At 54.5% G+C, this 18,523-nt stretch overlaps 1 protein-coding gene across 4 annotated transcripts in view; it reads right to left on the bottom strand.

The window, feature by feature from the left end:
• RGS12 (regulator of G protein signaling 12) overlaps positions 1-18,523 on the bottom strand; it is an 80,612-nt gene that overhangs the window by 41,485 nt on the left and 20,604 nt on the right. For all 4 annotated transcript variants that reach the window (XR_013998381.1, XM_081131321.1, XM_081131322.1 and 1 more), the window contains exon 3: positions 15,216-15,332. Coding sequence is in view for 3 of the 4 variants with exons in the window: in XM_081131321.1 (XP_080987447.1) it covers positions 15,216-15,332 (117 nt within the window). In the remaining variant the exon portion in view is untranslated. The remainder of the gene's footprint in view (positions 1-15,215; positions 15,333-18,523) is intronic.

Here is an 18,523-nt window from a genome sequence, read left to right as displayed (position 1 = left end):
CCAGCTAAGCGACCACCCTACTCCCCAAGGAGGGCCCGACCTTGGACAGCGGGAGGGAGCTGCTTCCTGATGGGCTAGGCAAAGGGTGGCCACTGTCTCAAACTGTCCTGAGTCCTGGGTCAGATACACTTTGAAACTGTCCTGGCACCTTATCAATAACTCTCAGTAGTAAAACATGCCCTGTTGTGTGTCCAGTTTTTAAACTGTCATCTTCTTGCAAAAGAGCAGCCCGCAGCCCATCCTTGGCTACCAGCCCTCAACGCAAGGTCTGGCTTCCATCAGAGAAGCAGGCGGGTCTCCTCCCAGGGTGGACAGAGGCGTCTGCATGGCTGTCCCTCTCTACACTCACCATCAGTCACCTAGTTGCATTAGACATTAGAAAATATCAAGGGCAAATTGCTCCGAGACTACGGGAAGGCGATCTGCGTGGCCCACACAAAAGCAGCAACTGTCAACAATTACACCTGAAGAGTGAATCCTAAAATGTAAGCCTCATGAATGTGAGGGTCATGGCTCACTTCAGGTTAGTCATGATTAAAACCAAGTTCTCAGGCTTCAGTAGACAAAACAGAAGGCGCTGAAAGCCTCTACACAGATCCCCAAATGCATGAAATAAGGTCCAGGAGAGGGTGTCACTGAAGCCAGAGCTGGAGAAGGTGGCGGCTGTGAGTGGATGCCCGTGGGGGAAGAGGGGAGGGTGGTGGGGACCGCGTGGATGAGGTGAGCAGCGTGGGCTCACTGCACCCGCTGAAGGCTCTAGTAGGAGGCTGTGACTCCAGCCTATGAGGCCTTTGGTGCAGAGCAAGCAGATCTGGGGAAAGTTCAACAAATGTGCTTTTTAAAAGTAGACTTTATTTTTTAGAACAGCTTTAGGTTTATAGAAAAACTGTGAAGACAGTACAGTAACAAACATGCTTTCTTATATATTGCTGATCCCTAAGAAGTAAGGGGAGTCCCTGAGGGGGAAGGGAGGGGACAGGAGTGGGGAGCATCAGCAGATGCCACCGCTGCTGTGGGCAGGGCTGAGCCACTCAGAGAATCCCCAGTCCAGGTGGCCACAACACAAGTCCTTCTGGGGAGAAAGCAGCTCAACAGAGGCCCACAGGAGTTCCAAAAAGTGAGCCCACACATATATGAGCTCATGACTCAAAAATCCCCTAAAAGCAAGAAAAATCCATGAGAGCGAGCCAGCAGAACCGATAGTAATGGACTCTCAGGCACTGGGAAGTCCTAGTACGAGATGCCAGACTACTATGAAACTAGAGAAGTAAGAGCTGCATAAAGAAAAGAGGAAATAGGTGGCAGATTTGAAAAAGTACCCCGCAGGGTGTTTGACAATGAAAATGACAACTGTTGAAGTTAAATGCCCAAAAGAGGTCCACAGAGATCAGAAGGTTTGAGAGAAAATTTGGGAACTGGAAGACAGACCTGAAAAAACAAGGCATAGAGGCTTGAACAAGAGTGCACAGAGCAGGTGGCAAGCAGAGGAGGCCCTGAGGAGCTCACTGCCCAAGGCACTCCTCAAGGCCACCCACCAGGAAGGTGTCCGGGTTCCGGACGTCTCAGAGCGTGGCGTTTTCCAGGAAGGGCTCAAAGTCCCTGAGCCCCAGCCTCAAATCCATTTCCCTCCCTTCCTCACCTGGGCTGTTGTGCAAAAGAGCACTTCCTAAGCCCAGAATTCTAAGGAAAGTTCTAGGCATTTGGGGAGCCACAGGCTGTGGCCTCTATGCCCTGAGGGTTCTCCTGCAGGGGCCAGCGAGGACTCAGAGGTCACGGATGTCCCTGCCCAACCCACATCTGCTTGTAACCGGAGAACTGCCTCAGAATGATCCTGTCCAGTTTCCCACCAGGCCCGGAACCAAAGTTCAAACCTGGGACACACACCCAGGAGGGACACCTGTGAGCCCTTCCCAGCTCCCACCCTGGAGGCAAAGGGCCAGGACAGGACCAGACACTGAACACTGGCCCTTTCAGAGGCACAGGGTCCGCTGTCCAGGAAGGTCCGGTGCTGAAAGCCCTGAAAACCCCACCCCGAACCTGGATGGGCAGGCAGGTTGGAGCCTTGCCTTCTTTGCTGGCCGGTCAACTCACAGATAAAAGTTTTTTTTCTTTTCTCAAAAGCTGCTGCCATAGTGTTGGCTCCCACCTGAGTTGGGCAGCGAGCTCCATCCAGAAATCCTTGATAAATGGTAAATCCACACTGGGATTGCTCCCAACATAAATCAGTATGAAACAGTACCCCCAGGAACCGGCCATGGAGCCCTGTATTCATGGTCTCCCACCTCCTCTGTTCACATCCCAACCACATGTTAATCTAAACGGAAAGCCTGGAGACAATTAATGTCACCCAGACATGAAACCACTGACTTCCTCTCAGTCCACATGTGAGCAAGAAACAGGTTACTTATCCTGCAAAAAAAAAAAGATATAATGACCACAGCCCACTCTGGCTGCTGTCTAACCCACTGAGCTATAAGCGCCCACCTGGCTATGGCAGAGCCACGCCATTACATCGACCAGCATCCAGCTGCCTGCCCAGGAAGCGCCCAGGATGCAAAAGCAGCTAAGGAGCACATGGCCAGGCTCCATTCTAAGAGGAGGTGTGGTGTACGGGGGTGGGGGTGTGTAGCAGTCAGTGCCCACGGGGACAGGGAAGAGGAGGGAGGAGTGCTCTGTGGGGGGTACTGGGTACGGTGTGCTTTACTGGTTGCCAGCGCTTGGTGTGGGGGAAGGAGGTGCAGGTAGACAACCCACCAACAACGGGAGGGTGGTGATGGAAAAGGCAGGTAACCCCAAGTCATGTCTATTTGCCTTGGGACTGGGAACATGTCTGACTCTGACCACGTCACCTACTACTCCGGGTGTGCATACTGTGAGCACATCCTGGCTGGCAGGCGAGCAGCTCACAGTGGCAAAGGTTCAGAAGCCCCCGAGACAACTCCAGAGCACCACACAGAGGGCAGTGGGACGAACGCAAGCTCAGTGTGGCGTAGAGCCAGGAGCTCCCAAAGGCCCTGGCCTCCGCTGGGCCACCATACGATGCATATTGACAAGTAGGTTTCATTGTCTGCACTTCCTGGGTCCCTCCCAAACCCCCAAATCTATGTGCTATACTTGCAAGAGAAGAAAAGCCACAGAACAGGCTGCCAGGGAACAGGTCCCAGTAAATTAGCATTTTCCTCTGCTCCGATTTAAACATATCCCATAGTAGGCAGTTCTTGAAGGTCTATGCTGTGCCTCCGGGCCTCTGGGCTGGAGTTCATACTAACGTAAACAGACTTGTTTTAAAGGGACTTACAAAGCCTTTCGGGGAAGGAATGGAAGCTCAGATGGCCTCGGGTGCCGGGTCAGCCGCCTACATGGGCAGTTCAGTGGGAACTGACTTGCGTTTATTTCTGGCAGGAATGGGGACTGTACACGTTTGGTATGTTATTTTGAGTTAGTGTTTAGAAAGCTCAGATGGTTTTTATGAAAAGTTGTATATGATGAATGTAGCCTTAAAGTTTGATTCTGTTAGTGACATTAGACAACAGCAATTAGAACACACAGTTCCAAATTAGTTTGGTATACAGTAATAGACGATACATAAATTTTCACCTTTGAGCCACTGACATTTCCTACCGGATGTAAAAAACATCAAAAAACCTACATACGACTCCTAAATAAGGAGCCAGAGGTCTGCAAGTTGTCCAAATGTATCCAATGCTTTGAATACAAAGATATAAATAATGCAAACGAAAACCTCACCGTAACAATCCAATCTGCTTCTAATATGTATTTGACTTTTTAAAAACTTGATCATTTAAGTTTTAAGGCAACTCCTCACTGGCCCAAGAGCATTAGCGAGCAGGTCTATGTGGGGCAGGGAAGATCCCAGAGGTGGGACCAGTGGGCCTGAAGACCCAAGGGCACTGCAGGGGGCACAGGAAGCTGCCCAGGTCGCAGCGGGTTGGCGGGATTGTGACTGTGCTCAGCCCTGCCTGTGCCTGCTTGTCAGCCTGCCCTGTGCTCCTGGAGCCCTGGGGTCTTCACACCCAGCCATGAGCCTCTAGGGAACTGTCAAATCAATTCAATGGGCCACGAGCACCAGGGGTTGTGGGTACAGGCCCTGGAAATCCAGCTGAGATGGCTCCCAGGCTCACCTGCTTGGCTCTGCCCCAGGAACCTGTCCCGGGGCTGGAGATGTATCCAGAACTGTCAGGTCCCTGCTCCCAGGAGGCAGCCTGGGCAGAGGAAGCTGCAGCAGTGTCCCCGAGGCTGGCACTGGAGGAGGGCTGTGCAGGGCAGATTTAGCTGCCCCAGGGCTCCAGGGGCAAGTGTCACAGGAGGGATGGGTTTGGAAGGCTCAGTGTTAGCCTCTGAGAGGCGAGCAGATTTGGGGTATGGAGAAGCCCAAGTCTGACGTGGACACTTTGGCTGCCAGGCCTCCTGCATGTTCAGGGAGATGGGAGGGGACATGGACATGTTGTGGGTCTGAGGTGGGGGTAGCTGCTCAAATGCTGGGCATCTTCAGGGGATGCAATGATCACAGTCACTGAGGCCAGGGAGAGGGACGGAGTGGGACATGTGGTGGTCCCTCCGGACTGGGGAGTGGGAGGAGACGGCAAGGGGAAGCCAGTCAAGGAGCCTGCTCCTGAGTGGAAAGGGAAGCTGTGGAACAAACTGGAGAAGTGTCCCCCTGATACATGTCTTCTTCCATAGACAACAGTGAGCACAGAACTGACCGCCTGAGAGGGACAAACACAGCTGTCTTTAACGGGCCGAAGCCCCTGCTCCACCTGCTTTAGGGTCCAGAGAGGTGGGGCTGATTATGCGCTAAGGGACCAGCTGGCCAGGCCTCTGCAGAGGCGGGGGCCACCTGGGAGAAGAGGGGCAACAGGCACAAGTGGGCTCAACTGAGCTGAAAAAGAACGTCAAATACCAAAGAACTAGTGCCAGCCGTGAGCTCATTCTCCACAGGCTCCGTGGCTCGCAGGCGGAGGTGCTGCCAACACCTCGGCCCACAGAAGGGCACGCCTGATGCGCTCCTCACATCCCACGGCCGCCAGCAGCTGAGCCTGCGGCTCCAAACATGCCCCACGCCCCCTCCAGCCGTCCCCTCCTTCCAGGCTGTGCTGAGACCGAAGAAGGGACACCCTCCTGCCCGATGGCCTGTGAGAGGAGCAGGGGGAGAGTCCGAGTCAATGATGCAGGGGACGGAGGGCCTGGCTCTGCAGCCAGACGGTCCTCTCAAGTCAAAGTCGCCTGGACTCCTCCGACCACAGGCTGTCTTCCTCCTGGTGCTCACACTTCCCCAGTGCAAATGTGGGGCCTCTGCTCCTCACAGTAGGGCGGGTCCCTCCCCAGCCTCTGCTCCCCACACCAAGGAGGGTCTTCCCCCAGCCTCTGCTCCTCAGCAGGGCCTTTCTGCCCAGCCCTCTGGGCCCCACTGAACTCCACTAAGTGTGCGGGGCTTGTGTGCGCGGGGCTTGTGCTGCCTAGAAGAGAACACCCAACTTTTCTATCTTCAGACCCTGCTCAGAGCCTGGAGCACAGAGAGGCAAAGCCCTTGGTCTCTGGAAAGTTCCTTCCCTCGGTCCCTTGCAGCCCAAGGCACCTGCCTGGGCAGACTGAGGTCGAAATAAGCCTGTGATATCCGCCGTGCTCTCAAACCAGAGACACAAGCTTGTGCCAAGTGTGCAACACAGCAGAGCTGGTATTTCATGACCAGGAAGGGAAGGAAGGGCAGACACAGCAGTGACAACCCCCAAGCAACCCGGCCACCTGAAGCGGGCACTGAAGGAGGATGCCGGAGCAGGGTGGCCAGGACGCAGGGGTGAGGCAGCAGGTCAGCAATTCCCAAGTAGGAATTGCTCCTGCTGCTCAGAGGTGGAAAAACAGCCTGTGCAACACTGTGATCAATCGCCATGGAGTCACCACACTGCTCCTGCCCTGCCTCTGGCTCAGGGGTCCCTCCAGCCCAGGCCCTGCGAGAACTGCCCCCGGCAGCACCCGGTGAATGCCTGCCCCAGCCACAGCACTGACACAGGGGACACACGAAGCGAGGCTCTGTCAGACACAGCAGGGTGGGAGGGCATACAGAAACCTTGTGAAAGCTCTTTTGTGACACTTTGCATTCCTTCCAGACGGGGTTTCCCTGTCTCCTCAGCCAGGACCTGACTAGCACCTAGACTGTGACAGCCAGTCGGGGTGTGCTTTAAAGATGATGGGCAGCTCTGCTTTGGCAAAGGGGTGTGTACACTTTCAGCCTAATACTGCACCTCACTTTTAAAAAGACAGGAAACTGATCTGTTCACTCAGCCAGGGAGGCCCACGTTCCCTCTGGGTGGGCACTCCGGCGGCTCTCCTGGCGCCTCTGTGATGATCATGGGAAACAGCGCCCAGAAAAGCTCCGTCTCCACCTCGCGTGAAAGCAGCTTACAAGGAGCACAGCCTTGTAAAAGCCGTCACAAAGCGCAGCTTTTATTGAGCACACGCCCTCTGGACCAGAGCCCAGAATATTGTATGTGTGTGTGTGTGTGTCCCCTGGTTTTAAAGGTGAGCAAGCTGAGGCTCAGAGAGGAGCAGCCCTGCCACCCGCCGGTCCTCCAGCCTCACCCCTGCCCATGTGACCTGTCAGCACAATAGGGCTGGCCTCCGATGACTAACCTGGGGTCCCCCTGGCTACCATACTACCCCTACCTGCCACCATCCTGCTCCACACGGAGGGAGCCTGTCAGTTTTTGTTTTTAAAATATGACCCCCGCCACCAGACCGTGTCAGTGCAGCTACAAGAACAACTCATTTGCCGGTCTGAGCATTTGCAAACATTTCAGATGTGATCCAAACCATTATATAGGAAGCACGATGACAGATTTTAGTCTCCTTTTAAAAAAAAACCTCAGAAAAAGTCAACATTTTCAACCACTTGCCTTAATATACTATTGAGATTAAAACACAAGCCCCACAGAGGTAGGAACAACTGACTGCTTACTTGGCCCACTGCAGGCAGACTCTGCCGGAAACTCACCTGTGGGCCCAGGGAAGCGAATGCACAGGAGCACACCGCCCCGGCACGACTGGCCAGCGGCAACGAGCCGCCCACAACCCCAGCACAGCTGCTCCCGCCCGGCGTCCGCCCCGTCAGTACCGGGGTTCCCAAGTGCATGCCAAACATGTTCAAAACACAGGCAAGTCTGCACGTATTTCACCAGCCTGACTCCTGGCCTCCGTAGCCCTATTTCTGCTTTCCACCGAACAGGGAGGGGTTGCTCATTTCCCACCCCGACCTCCAACCCGCCGCATCTGAGCGAGTCCCGGCTCCTCGGCTCTCTACAGAAGCTCCTAATTAGGTATCAGAAAAACGTGAAGATGAAACAACTCAGAACAGAATGCATGTAAAATTGGTGCCCTGTAATTATGGACAATCTTCTATAAATAACTTCAATTTATTTTTATTTTTATCTTTACATCAACATAACACAGGACCACAAGAGGAAATAAAAATTATTCTTTTCAGTTAATCTCAAACCTTTAAAAAATGTTTACAATAAATTCAACTTTATAAGCTGAGGTAATAATCAGGCATTAGATATGACTGCCAGCAGTTCCCTATGATGCATGTGAAGAGTCAACTAGTTACATTAAAAATGTAAGACACAGAATAGTAATTAAGAGTATGACAGCTTTTCATACATTTATCTAGCTGAAACTTAATGTTTCAACAAAACTAATCCACTCATCTTAAAAGCCTGTTGGCACTGCTGTGGTGAGGGCAAGAAAACCCTGCCGCTCTCTATAAGCTGACCGAGGGCACCGTCAGCGGGTCCCCGAGGTAGGCTGCACCCCAGGTGACCGACCACCACCAGTCCCCTCTGGGGGGCTGGTCTGTGGTCCCAGAGCCGGGCACCCACCTCCGTGGGTCTCCCTTCCAGCTCCGGGAGGCAGACACAAGTTCACAGGTAAAAGCTGTGCTCACTAAGCAGTGACCACGATGCCGCATCTCCTTCCAGCACGTCCGTTTAAGTGACAGCAGCTGGGTAACTTACCTGCTGATCCTCTACACTGTGCGCTTCCTCTGACAACCCTTTTCCCAAATTCATCTTAGGATGAGAGAACGGAGCCTCTCCGGGCAGGCAGCTCCGAGATGTACCAGCGACACCGCAGCAAGCCCGCGCACGCCAGGGAAGTTCAAAGACGCTTCAGATGAAGTTCCAGCCCGCTCCCTGCGTAACCCATAGCAACAGGGCACTGCAGGAAGCTGTGGCTGGCCAGGGACTCAGACTCCGGATTGTCTCGTGCGAAGAAAAAAACTCCGTTTACATAAATCACGCTGTGAGATCATTTTTAAAGAATTTCCTCTACCGAAACAGCAAGATAACACTGCAGCTGATGGGCGCTGACGGGGTGGTCTCCCGGTCGGTCGGTGCAGCAGCTGAGAGAAGCTGAGAGCACGTGCCCAGGAGCAGCAGCCCCAGGCAGTCGCAACCCTAATTGCAGTTCTATTATTAGCCTCCACATACACAGTTTGCGTGGTGCCAGCCCGAAGAAACTGCATCTTCCTGACCCTGTCCCAGGGCCCCTACCATGACCTGCTCCGTCTGCCTCTCAACGCCTGACAGCCTGAAAGCGAGGAACCACGACATCCTCGTTTAGGGAAGGAGGAAGGCTGGCTGTCCCTGGGACCTCCCTGCTAGCGTCCCATAGGCTCACCCTAGGTGCTGCCACACTGTCCAGTGACAGCAGGAGACACTAGGGTCTCCCTAGACCGGGCTCTAGGAGTCCACCACGCTCTTGGAAGGTCAGAGGGGCAGGCCTCAGGGAGCACTGTGTCTGGGGTTACGCCCACGTGGACACCAGGCTGGGCGGAGGGCTCCCCAGTTTGGGGCCAGGCCACCCATTGGGAAGGCACTGCACCCGCCCTCCCTTCCGCTCTTCCCCGGAGGACCCTGAGTGTCCCCACATGAGCACTCAGGGACACAGCCAGGCCCACGGCTCTGTCCACTGCAGAAACGCACACCTGTCTGGCAGGTGAACATTACAGACAGAAAGAGCGTCAACTCCAGCTTCCTCAGACGGCTTTTCTCAAGAACCCCGCACACAGAAAAAGCATGAAAAAGAGCAGGAGCAAGGAGGGGTCAGAGGCCTCGTTGCCACCTCACCAGCACCGAGCACAGACAGAGCTGCCCAGCCTGGCGCCCAGGACATGCTGGGGCGGTGAGGATCCAGGGAGTGGAAAGAGGAGGGGGTGGGGGCGGGGAGGAGGCTGGTCCAGGGCCAAGAGTTGAGGGAAGGCTGGGAGATGGCCCTGGGACTGGAGGGCAGAGCAGCAGGATGGGAGCAGCAGCCATTGGCAGCAGCCCGCCCCGAGGACATGGCAGGACGCTCTGTGGGCATGGCTCTCTCCTCCCTGGAAGCACAGCCATGAGACAAGCCCTGGAGAAGCCTGGCCCCTTCCAAGTCACTGTCAGTCCCATGTCCCACCCACGTCCCCTGTTCTCCAGGTCAGAGGGCTAGGATTTGTTCATTGGAATTAAACACAGCCACTGGACAGTGTGAAGGAAGGGGGGCTGCCACTCACAAACCAGGCCTTCTGAATAATGTCACCTGTGAGCCCACCCACCTCCCCGGACAGAGACACAGGGAGAAAGGAGCTGCACCCAGAGAGCTGTGTGATACAGTCTGTGGGCCTGGCCAGGACCAGAGGGCGCACACTGGCCATGCGCCCTCCCTTCCACCCCTGGCCCTCATGCTCCCCCGCCCAAGTCCACCCTCCAGCACGCACACACATGCAGCCACACACAGCAAAAGGTTCTGGAAAGAGCTGGAGGAGACGGTGGCCTCCAGGCCAGAGCAGTGTAAGCGCCTGGGGTTGGTGCAGAGGCTGGAGGGGAACCTGTGGGCGGCTTGGGGCGGATGTCAGGGGAGGGTCCGGCCAGAGGGACAGACAAGAGAGAAGCAGCGGGCACTCCAACAGGACAAAGCAGCCCAAGGCAGAGAGAACCTCCTGAGGTGTCCAGGGCCAGGAGCCTGGGCAGCCGCAAGTTCCCGTGAAGGGCCTGCCAAAGAGCCCCTCCTTTATTCTGGTCCCTGCAGCGGTCACTAGTTACTGCCCCAGCCCCACGCCCATCTCGGGAGGGAGAGGGGCGCGTTCTCCTGAAAGTCCTGTAGCCATCGGGACTTTCCAAGTCCTGCCTCCGTCCTGGCACAGCTGGGACCCAGGGGACAGGCACACACACTTTACTACAGGTTCAAAGTAGCAGAAGAGAGATAAGCATAGAAAGCAGGGACAGCCTCAGACGAGGCTCCCATAAGCCCTGTGGTCCCTTGACCCTCCAGCAAGCAAGGGTCAGACCCCATATGCAGGAACATCCAAGACAGAAGCTGCAGGGCTTGCTAAGAGGTGAGAGGCAGCAGCAGAGGGTCCACAGTGCCGACCTTCCTTCCCAGCGCCCCCACTGCTCACCCTCAGCTTGGCAGCTCCCTGCCCAGCGCCCACCCTCCACATGTGCACTTGTGGCACATATCTGCACAGTGTGGGTGACTGGCAGACGCCAGCTCCACGAGGCAGGGGCTGCTATTGGTTTGTTCTCTGCTGTCCCTTGAGCCAGAATAACTCCTGGCACATAGTAGGTGCTCAATGAATACTCACTGAGACATCCTAGGACGTGCTCAAGTTAACAGGGTCTTAACGAGAACGGAGATAATTTCCTGTGTAAATGGTTTAAAGGGTAGGTGAGTACATGAAGGACCAAAACAAGCAAAAACTTCAAAGTGAGTTAAATTCTCCTGGAAATAACAAACAGCAAACTTAAGAAGATTAAAAAAAAAAAAAAAAAGCTTGTTTTGAAATGTGTAGATTGCACCCTGGATCACGTGAGCTCCGTAACTGGGCAGAGTGTCCCAGAGGTGAGCCAGCCTCTGGGAGGAACGTACCAAATGGCCAAGTGGCCAAAGAAGGCAAAGTGACCAAAGAAGGCAATTGTGGCCTGAGTCTTGGGTCTAGAGCAGGTTCCGCCTGCCTCTGGCAGGATGACAGCTCTGACAGTAAGTGCAGGGCAGTTCAAAACACAGCAGTTCAGAGGACCTGTGCCCCAGAGGAAGCAACTGCAGGAGCTGGCCCTGCCCTCCCTCTCCCCCGCCCAGGAAGAAGTCTGGACACAGCCTGGGCCTCGGCGCCCCCTGCTGTCCAAGACCGGCACTGCCCGTTCCTGCCATCAGCACCTGAGCGTCCCCTGGCCCAGCTCAAGTGAGGAAACCTGTGCTTCTTCCAGCACAGGCTCTGGACAGTGACACAGAGGAAGGGCAAGATGGGGAGCTGAGGGCTGTGAGAGGCACGAAGAGACATTAGGGTCTGCGATAGGGATGGGGCGCTTCGAATGTGCAGGGTCTGGGATGCAGGCTACAGCTACCCAGCGAGGGAGTCCAGGGGCAGCAAGGCAGGGGGCACGTGACACTGGTCAGCAGCTGTCAGGAAAAGGGTGGTGTCTAGGGCCATGGGAAGGGGCTGGAGGACCCCACCCACAGTCTAGAGAACAGTCTAGAGCAGGGCTGGATTCTCTCTCTCAGGCCCTGCCTACACTCGGCCCTGCGCTGAGAGCAAGCTGGCCCCACTGTGGTCTTCGCCGGGGCACCCCCAGTATGCAGGTGGTAGATACACTCTCTACCACTCAGCTCTCTGCTTAGTGTGCAAACAGCACAGGTTTGCGACTGGAGTGGCCAAAGGCCAATAAAACTACTCGCCAGACTCTGGACCCAACCACCGCGTCTCTGCCCAGTCCAGCTCCCCACCCCTGCTCTAGTCCAAAGCATCACGGCCCCTCCTGGGCTTTGGGAACTTGAGAGCTTTGCTTGGAAAGGTGGTTGCGTAGCCTCCAGCAGCCTGCACTGCCCCCTGGTGAGTTTCACAGCCCTGCCAGCCTCCACGTGCTGCCCGGAGGGGGGCCTTCCAAACCCACGCATGACCCTCCCGGAGGAGGGCGCCCCCAGTTCTCCACACAGGCCCACAGAGCCAGGCCCAGAACTCAGGGAGAGACACACTCACTGGGCTCCCACAGGCTCCCACCACACTCAGAAGAAAACTCAAGGTCTCAGCTTCACCTCCCTCCCTTCTGTCCCTGGACACACTGGCTGTCCAGTTCTAAGACCTTCAGGTAGCTGGCCCCCTCTTAGCCTCAAGGGCTTGGTGTGAACATCCCCTCCTCAGAGCAGCCCCTTTTCTCCCACACACACCTGGCCTTGCTCCCCACCACCATCACCCGCCAGACTAAGTCACCTGCCTGACATCTTCCTGTTGAGGCCCGTCTGGCTATGCCTCTCACCTGGAGAGCGATACCCTGAGAGTAGAATATAACCACAGCTACAGGGACAGTGTGGGACCAATGGAAAGCTGGAAGGACAGAAGCATGGACGCGGGAGCCCCCTGGAGCGCCTGTGTCCTGGGAGAAGCAGCAGGTGAGTCTAGTGCGCCCAGGTTCCATGGACTCAGACAAGTTCCCTAACCCTTGGCACTGGCCCTGTGCCTCAGTCTCCTGCTCTGTAAAGCAGAAACAGAGTTCCCATGGCCCAGGGGTCACAGCTGTATCCACAGTGATGGGGCAGGTCGTGGGCTTGGGCAGGGCTGTTAGCCTCCTCCCAGGAAAAGAGAGATGCAGCACTGGGCCAGATCCTAAACTGAGAATGCAGCTTGGTTGAGACCCACCTTCCAGTACGGACCACGAAGCTCCAAGGGTCCTCGGGGGGGGGCTTGGGCCTTGTCGCAGCACGGCATCAGTGCAGGGCAGACCCTGGTTTCTTCCACCAGTGTGGGACAGCCCTGGAGCCTGCTGTGAGCACAGCCGGACCCAGCACAGCGCTGGCAGGGAAAGCCTTCGGGCACCCTGAGAACACGCAGGCCAGCAGCAGGCTCCTGTCTCCAGCTACTGAGAGCACTCGCTCCCCTCTCCCTGCAGCCTGCCTCTCACACTCTACTCTTCCCGATCCAGCCTGCACCTCCCTCTCAACTGCACAGGAAGGGGCCTCAAATGCTTCACCAGGCTGTAACATCCTATGGTTCCAGTTTCTCATCAGAAACACAAATTAACTTACAGTTTTAAGAAAACAGCCAAAGTCAATGTATTCCAGTTTATTACTGAGTCTATAACAAATGATCTTATTTAAAATTAATTTTTAAAATATAAATAAACTCAAACAGGTATTTGTACCCCCATGTTCACAGCAACATCGTTCACAGCCAAAGGTGGGAGCAAGCCAGTGCCCATTGACAGATGGATGGACAAACAAAACATGGTTTATCCACAGTGGAATATTATTGAGCCTTGAAAAGTAGGGAGATTCTGACACCTGTTACAACATGGACTAACCCTGAGGATACATTCTGGGTGAGATAAGCCAGACACAAAAAGACGGGTATTGTACGATTCCACTTATATGAGGTCCTTGGAGGAGCCAAATTCATAGAGACAGAGAGTAGATGGTGGGAGCCAGGGGCTAGGTGGGGGGCAGGGGGATGGGGAGTCAGTGTTTAACGGGTACAGAGTTTCAGTTCAGGAAGGTGGAAAGTTCTGGAGATGATGGTGGTGACGGCTATGCAACTATGTGAATGTGCCTAATGCCACTGAACTATGCACTTAACAATGATTAATTTTATGTGATACTAGTTTACCACAATTTAAAATACATACACACATACACACAGGGTGGGCAAAAGTAGGTTTACAGATGTTTGTATGGAAAATAATACAATAATTAATAAATAACACAAAAATAAACTGCGTTCCGCATACTCACAACTGTAAGCCTACTTTTGCCCCGCCCTGTACTTAAGTAAAGACGCCCTAAACAAGGGTAGGAACAAGTCCCAAAGGAGATCTTTCCAAACGTTCATCTGACGGCGTGCCCGTATCCAGAGTGTACAAAGAACCACTTAAAGCCTACTGGAAACAGCCCAACAGAAAAAGGGTATAAATAAGCTACTAATTCAGAGGAGAAAGCAAATGGCCAAAGAACCATAACACAATGCTTGGCCTCACCTGGAATCAGCGAGATACAAACTTAAACAAGATGCCCTCTCACTGAAATGGGGGAAATTCAGGTCTAACAGTACCAGGTGTCAGTGAGGAGGGGTCACAGGGACCCACACCCTGCTGGTGACCAGAGCCCTAGTGGAAGAGCCCCTGGGAGCGGGCGTTTGGCCATGCCCGGCGCCCGGTGATTTTACTACTAGGAATTCTCTGTCCTGTGTGTGCCCCGGGACACTTGACATGGATGCTTCCTCAGAGGAGACTATTTCCAACTTTGTACCAACTGCCCATCAGCAGTAGAGCGGACACAAACAGTGGCTCATGCACAGTGGAACGCCACACAAGTAAGTAACGGAACTGAGGCTGCCTGGGTAACTCTTGAAAGCATCAAGCTGTGCTCTAAAAGTGGCCGAATCAGACATACACTACAATTGCAGCCGAGTAAAATTTCAAAACACATAAAATGAAGCGGGAGCAGGAAGGCTGGCTGCCAAGGGTTCAGGAGGAAGGCGGGAGGGAGGAACAGGGGAGCAGTGGAGCTACTCTGTGGGGCACCACAATGGCGACCGCAGGACATCACCACTCGTCCACACCTTTGTGATGCACACCACCGGGGTGAGTGCTCATGAAGCCATGGATCTCAGCTAACAAGACAGTGCCACGCCAGCTCATCCACTGTAACAAACGGACCGCGCAGATGCAGGTGTCAGCACAGGGCGAGCCGGGGAGCACAGGGGAGCTCTGCGCCTCCTGCTTACCTGCTCCGGAAACCTACACCTGCTCTAGTAGCAAAGTCGATTCCATTTTTAAGGAACATAGGTAAAAGGAAAGAACCACACAGAATATTATCAGTAGCTGTGCATCAGTATCGTATCTTTAAAAGGGGGGTAAAGATAAGCCCTTCTTTCCTCACAGACTTGTGAGGTTAAACAAGTTCACACGTATAGCTACAACAGCATCTGGAACACAGAATACAGCACTGAAAGCACTATGAGGTCTGGGACATGTGCTGGGGCAGAAAAGCACCAGGTGTGACAGGAGGCGGTCTGGGGACGTGTGGCAGAAAAGTACCAGATGTGCATTAGAAAACAGTGGTTACCTTAGGAGGAGAGGGGAGCAGGATCCAGGTGGAATTCAAAGGAGATTAGGTGTATCTGTAAGATTAATTTTCATTTCTAAAAACCTGAAGAAGAAAAGAAAAGCTAAAATGCTTACCTCAAGGTCATCAAGGGAGCGAGTGACACTAAATCTCTTGGATCTTCCGAAGGATCTCCGAGCAGGAGTGCGTTGAGAAGTCTGAGCGAGTCCAAGTCCCCGCCCAAATTTTGAGCCCTAAACATAAAGAAAAGGTAAATTGAGTTGCCTCCTTGAGAAAGGTACTCAGCTTTGCCCAAAGCACCACCTCCCAGAGAAGATGGCTAGTGGAACCCAGAAAACCAGACTGTGTCACCCCAGGGTAAACTTCATGGTACGCAGATACTACCTCAATAAAAATGCAGAACCAAAGACCCATCCAGGGTCTCCAGGTACTCCAGGTGCTCTGCCCCTTACAACTATGTGCCCCAGAGAGCAAGCCGGCCTCAACCTCCAGTCACCAGGATCTGCCACCAAGAGCAGGTAAAACAGCACATGTGAGCCTTGTAGGCGCACAGTGACAGAAGGATGATTATTAATGAAGGCCAGTTCTCACAAGGCCACCCTGCTACATGATTTCACAAGCATTCTGGGAGGCCAGCCTGCCTAGACATTCAGCTGGCATCTGCAGCCCAAGCCCACTCAGGTGCAGGACATAAGCGGCCAGCGAAGCATCTTGTTCCTCCCCCGGGAAATGACCAGAATAATTCACTATCAATATGCTCAACATGTCTCCAAATGTGGCCATGGTTCCAGCAAAAGCCACCACATCTTCATAATAAAAGCATCGCAGCTGAAATCTCTGATCCCCTGGGGACTGGAAATCCTAAGTCACCTCAGGGAGGGCAGAGGAGAGCGCTCGAGAAACAGCCAAGGGCTCTGGGGAGATGACTCCTATGGGCTGGAGCCAGACCCCGAGGAGACTTGGAAGCCGTCACCCGGAAGGTGACACCACCCACAGAGGCACCAGCAAGAGCCACTGGAGGTGAAGCCTGAAAGCAGCTGCATGGGGGCCTCTCAAATGCATCCATGCTGGTGCCCAATGCAATCTGCTCTACAAAATCGAGCTGCACAGGAAGGTCTGCTTGTCCCCAGGCGGGGATGGGTAGGTAACCTGCAGGTGACCTGTGGGTGCTGCCTCTCCGAGGAGAAAATGCTAGTTTACAGCTCCTGCCTGTCACTCAGCCTGGCAGCTAGTCTGGGGGTCACCAGACCCCACCTTCTGCTAACGGGCCTCTGAGACACTCCTGGGGGTGAGCCTGGTGGTTCCAATCCAGACTCAGATGTGCCCTGCCCAGGTGTTTCTGCCCCTGGTGACAGATGAATGGGTCCAGGCCCTCACCAGGACTGTGGGCATCTGTGCCATTCCTTTGGCACATGTCTGAGCCCAAGTCTCTCTGCTGCTCCGCCCTCATGTGCAGCCTCCCTCTAGCAAGTCACTGAATGTGACACATTCTCTAGAAACATTTGTCTAAGAAATTTCTTTTCCAAAAACTCTGCCCCAGGGCTGATTCTATCTAGAAAGTGTGTCTGGAACCCAGCCATCTCTTTCCAGGTGCGCAGTGGCCTCCTGGCCCGGGAGCCAGTACAGTGTGTCTAGGCCTCACAGGCCCCACCACCGCCCATCTGGTGCAACCTGGCCCCGAACCTGCCCACACCGGGCCCTGCTCAGTGCCCTTCAGGGGCGTCCCCACAGTGCTGTATAGGCTCTAGGTCCTGCCACCTGTCCCTCCTGAGCCTGCTGCCGAGCGCAGGGCTCGCGGCAGACGGAGCATCTATGAGAGGACGAATGAGAGCCAGACAAGGCGGGGCCCTCAGTGCCCTACGATACGGAGCTGGCCCCTAAGGGACACGGCAGTCCCTGCAGCCATGCAGGTGCTTGTCGCTGGCAAGTAGCCATATGGAGTGTTCCTCATCTGTTGCTAAACCCGGTATGAAGAACTGGACCTATTGTACAAATCCTCTACTTGCTGGTCTGAATTTGTACTTTTGGGGGGTGATGAGCACATGGCTTTGTGATAAGAGCCACGTCCAGGCCCAGTGGAGCTGCTCCTCCAGCAGCCCTGGCACGGGGCCCTTCCAGGCAAGGCTATGGAGAAGAGCGCTTGCTGTGCCTGGCTGCACGGTGAGATTTGGAAACTTAAAGGAAATAGAAGGAAAAATATAACAAGCAAACAGACAAAAAATTCCTGCAAAGAGCCGAGTCAGCTCAGTGGTGACACTCCCCAACAAGGAGTCTCACATGGAGAGACCGTCGTGGGGGAGGAGAAATACTGTGACCTGTTAGAGACCCGCCAGAGTAGCACCCTGCTGGCAGGAAGCATGCCACTCCCCACGCAGGGCTGTTTGCAGGGCTGTTTGGTGGCGACTACTGTAAAATGGTGGAAAAGGCAGCTCCTTTTCCCAAGTCAACTCCACTTTTTAAACTGCAGACAACTCATATCTGCTCAAGAAGGCAAGTGGAAGGTGCCGGGCCACACTGTCACATGGGCATAGCCCAGCCCATGGCCACTGCACCCCAACGTCAGAGTGCTAGGGGGCACATTCCATCTCACTGCCCCCAAAAGTCACCTACGAGGCCCAGCTCCAGACAACGAGAACACAGCCTGACTTCCAGCATTGAGTCCAGCAGCCATGCCCGGGGCAGCATGTGGCCAGCGTGCTTCTAGAACCAAAGGGCCCTTCCCCACTCCTGGCCCCTCTCAGGACTTACAGAAATGACCCACCTGGTTACTGTCGTCTCAAAACCCAAGTGATAGAAGGGGCCCTAAGGGATACCTTCCTCATCACAAAGGAGGCCCAGAGAGGTGTCGGCATCACTCTAGGGTGAAACAGCCAATAAAGAGGGTGGAGCAGAATCCGGGTCCCTGGCCCCACCCACTGCCCAGGGTACCCAGCTGCCTCGGCCACTCAGCGCCAACACTGAGCCATCCCACAGAGCCACCACTTTAGGGAGGGACTCATTCTGCACAGCTAGTCACCTCCCTCAATCTACAGATGAGAACCAATGGCAGCGGAGGCGGCAGGGGAGACCCAGGTCCTGGTCTACTACACGGTGATGTCCTAGTTACAGTCTGAACCAGAAATCTCCAACCCTCAGAGCCTCAACACTAGACCATGAGCCCCAGCTGGCAAGGGCTGGGCCTGTCCCGGTGGCCATTGTGCCCCACCCCTCCCACAGTGCCTGGTACACAGCAGGTGCTCAATAAGCACTTAGTGAACAAATAAACTCTAACCAAGGAGACCATTTAGCTTAAAACAAAGACCAGGCCATCTGAGTATTTTTCCAGAAAGAGGCGATGTGGAGACTCAGGGTCAGGTTTCCAGGTGCTGCACCTCTCCTGGTGCACTGTGAGGTTCTGGCCAGAAAGCAAAGCCACGCCAGTTGT

This window comes from Miniopterus schreibersii (genome assembly GCF_964146895.1).
Source record: "Miniopterus schreibersii genome assembly, chromosome: 1".
In the NCBI taxonomy this organism is placed as follows: domain Eukaryota; kingdom Metazoa; phylum Chordata; class Mammalia; order Chiroptera; family Miniopteridae; genus Miniopterus; species Miniopterus schreibersii.
This window is presented reverse-complemented; position numbering and strand designations above follow the sequence as displayed.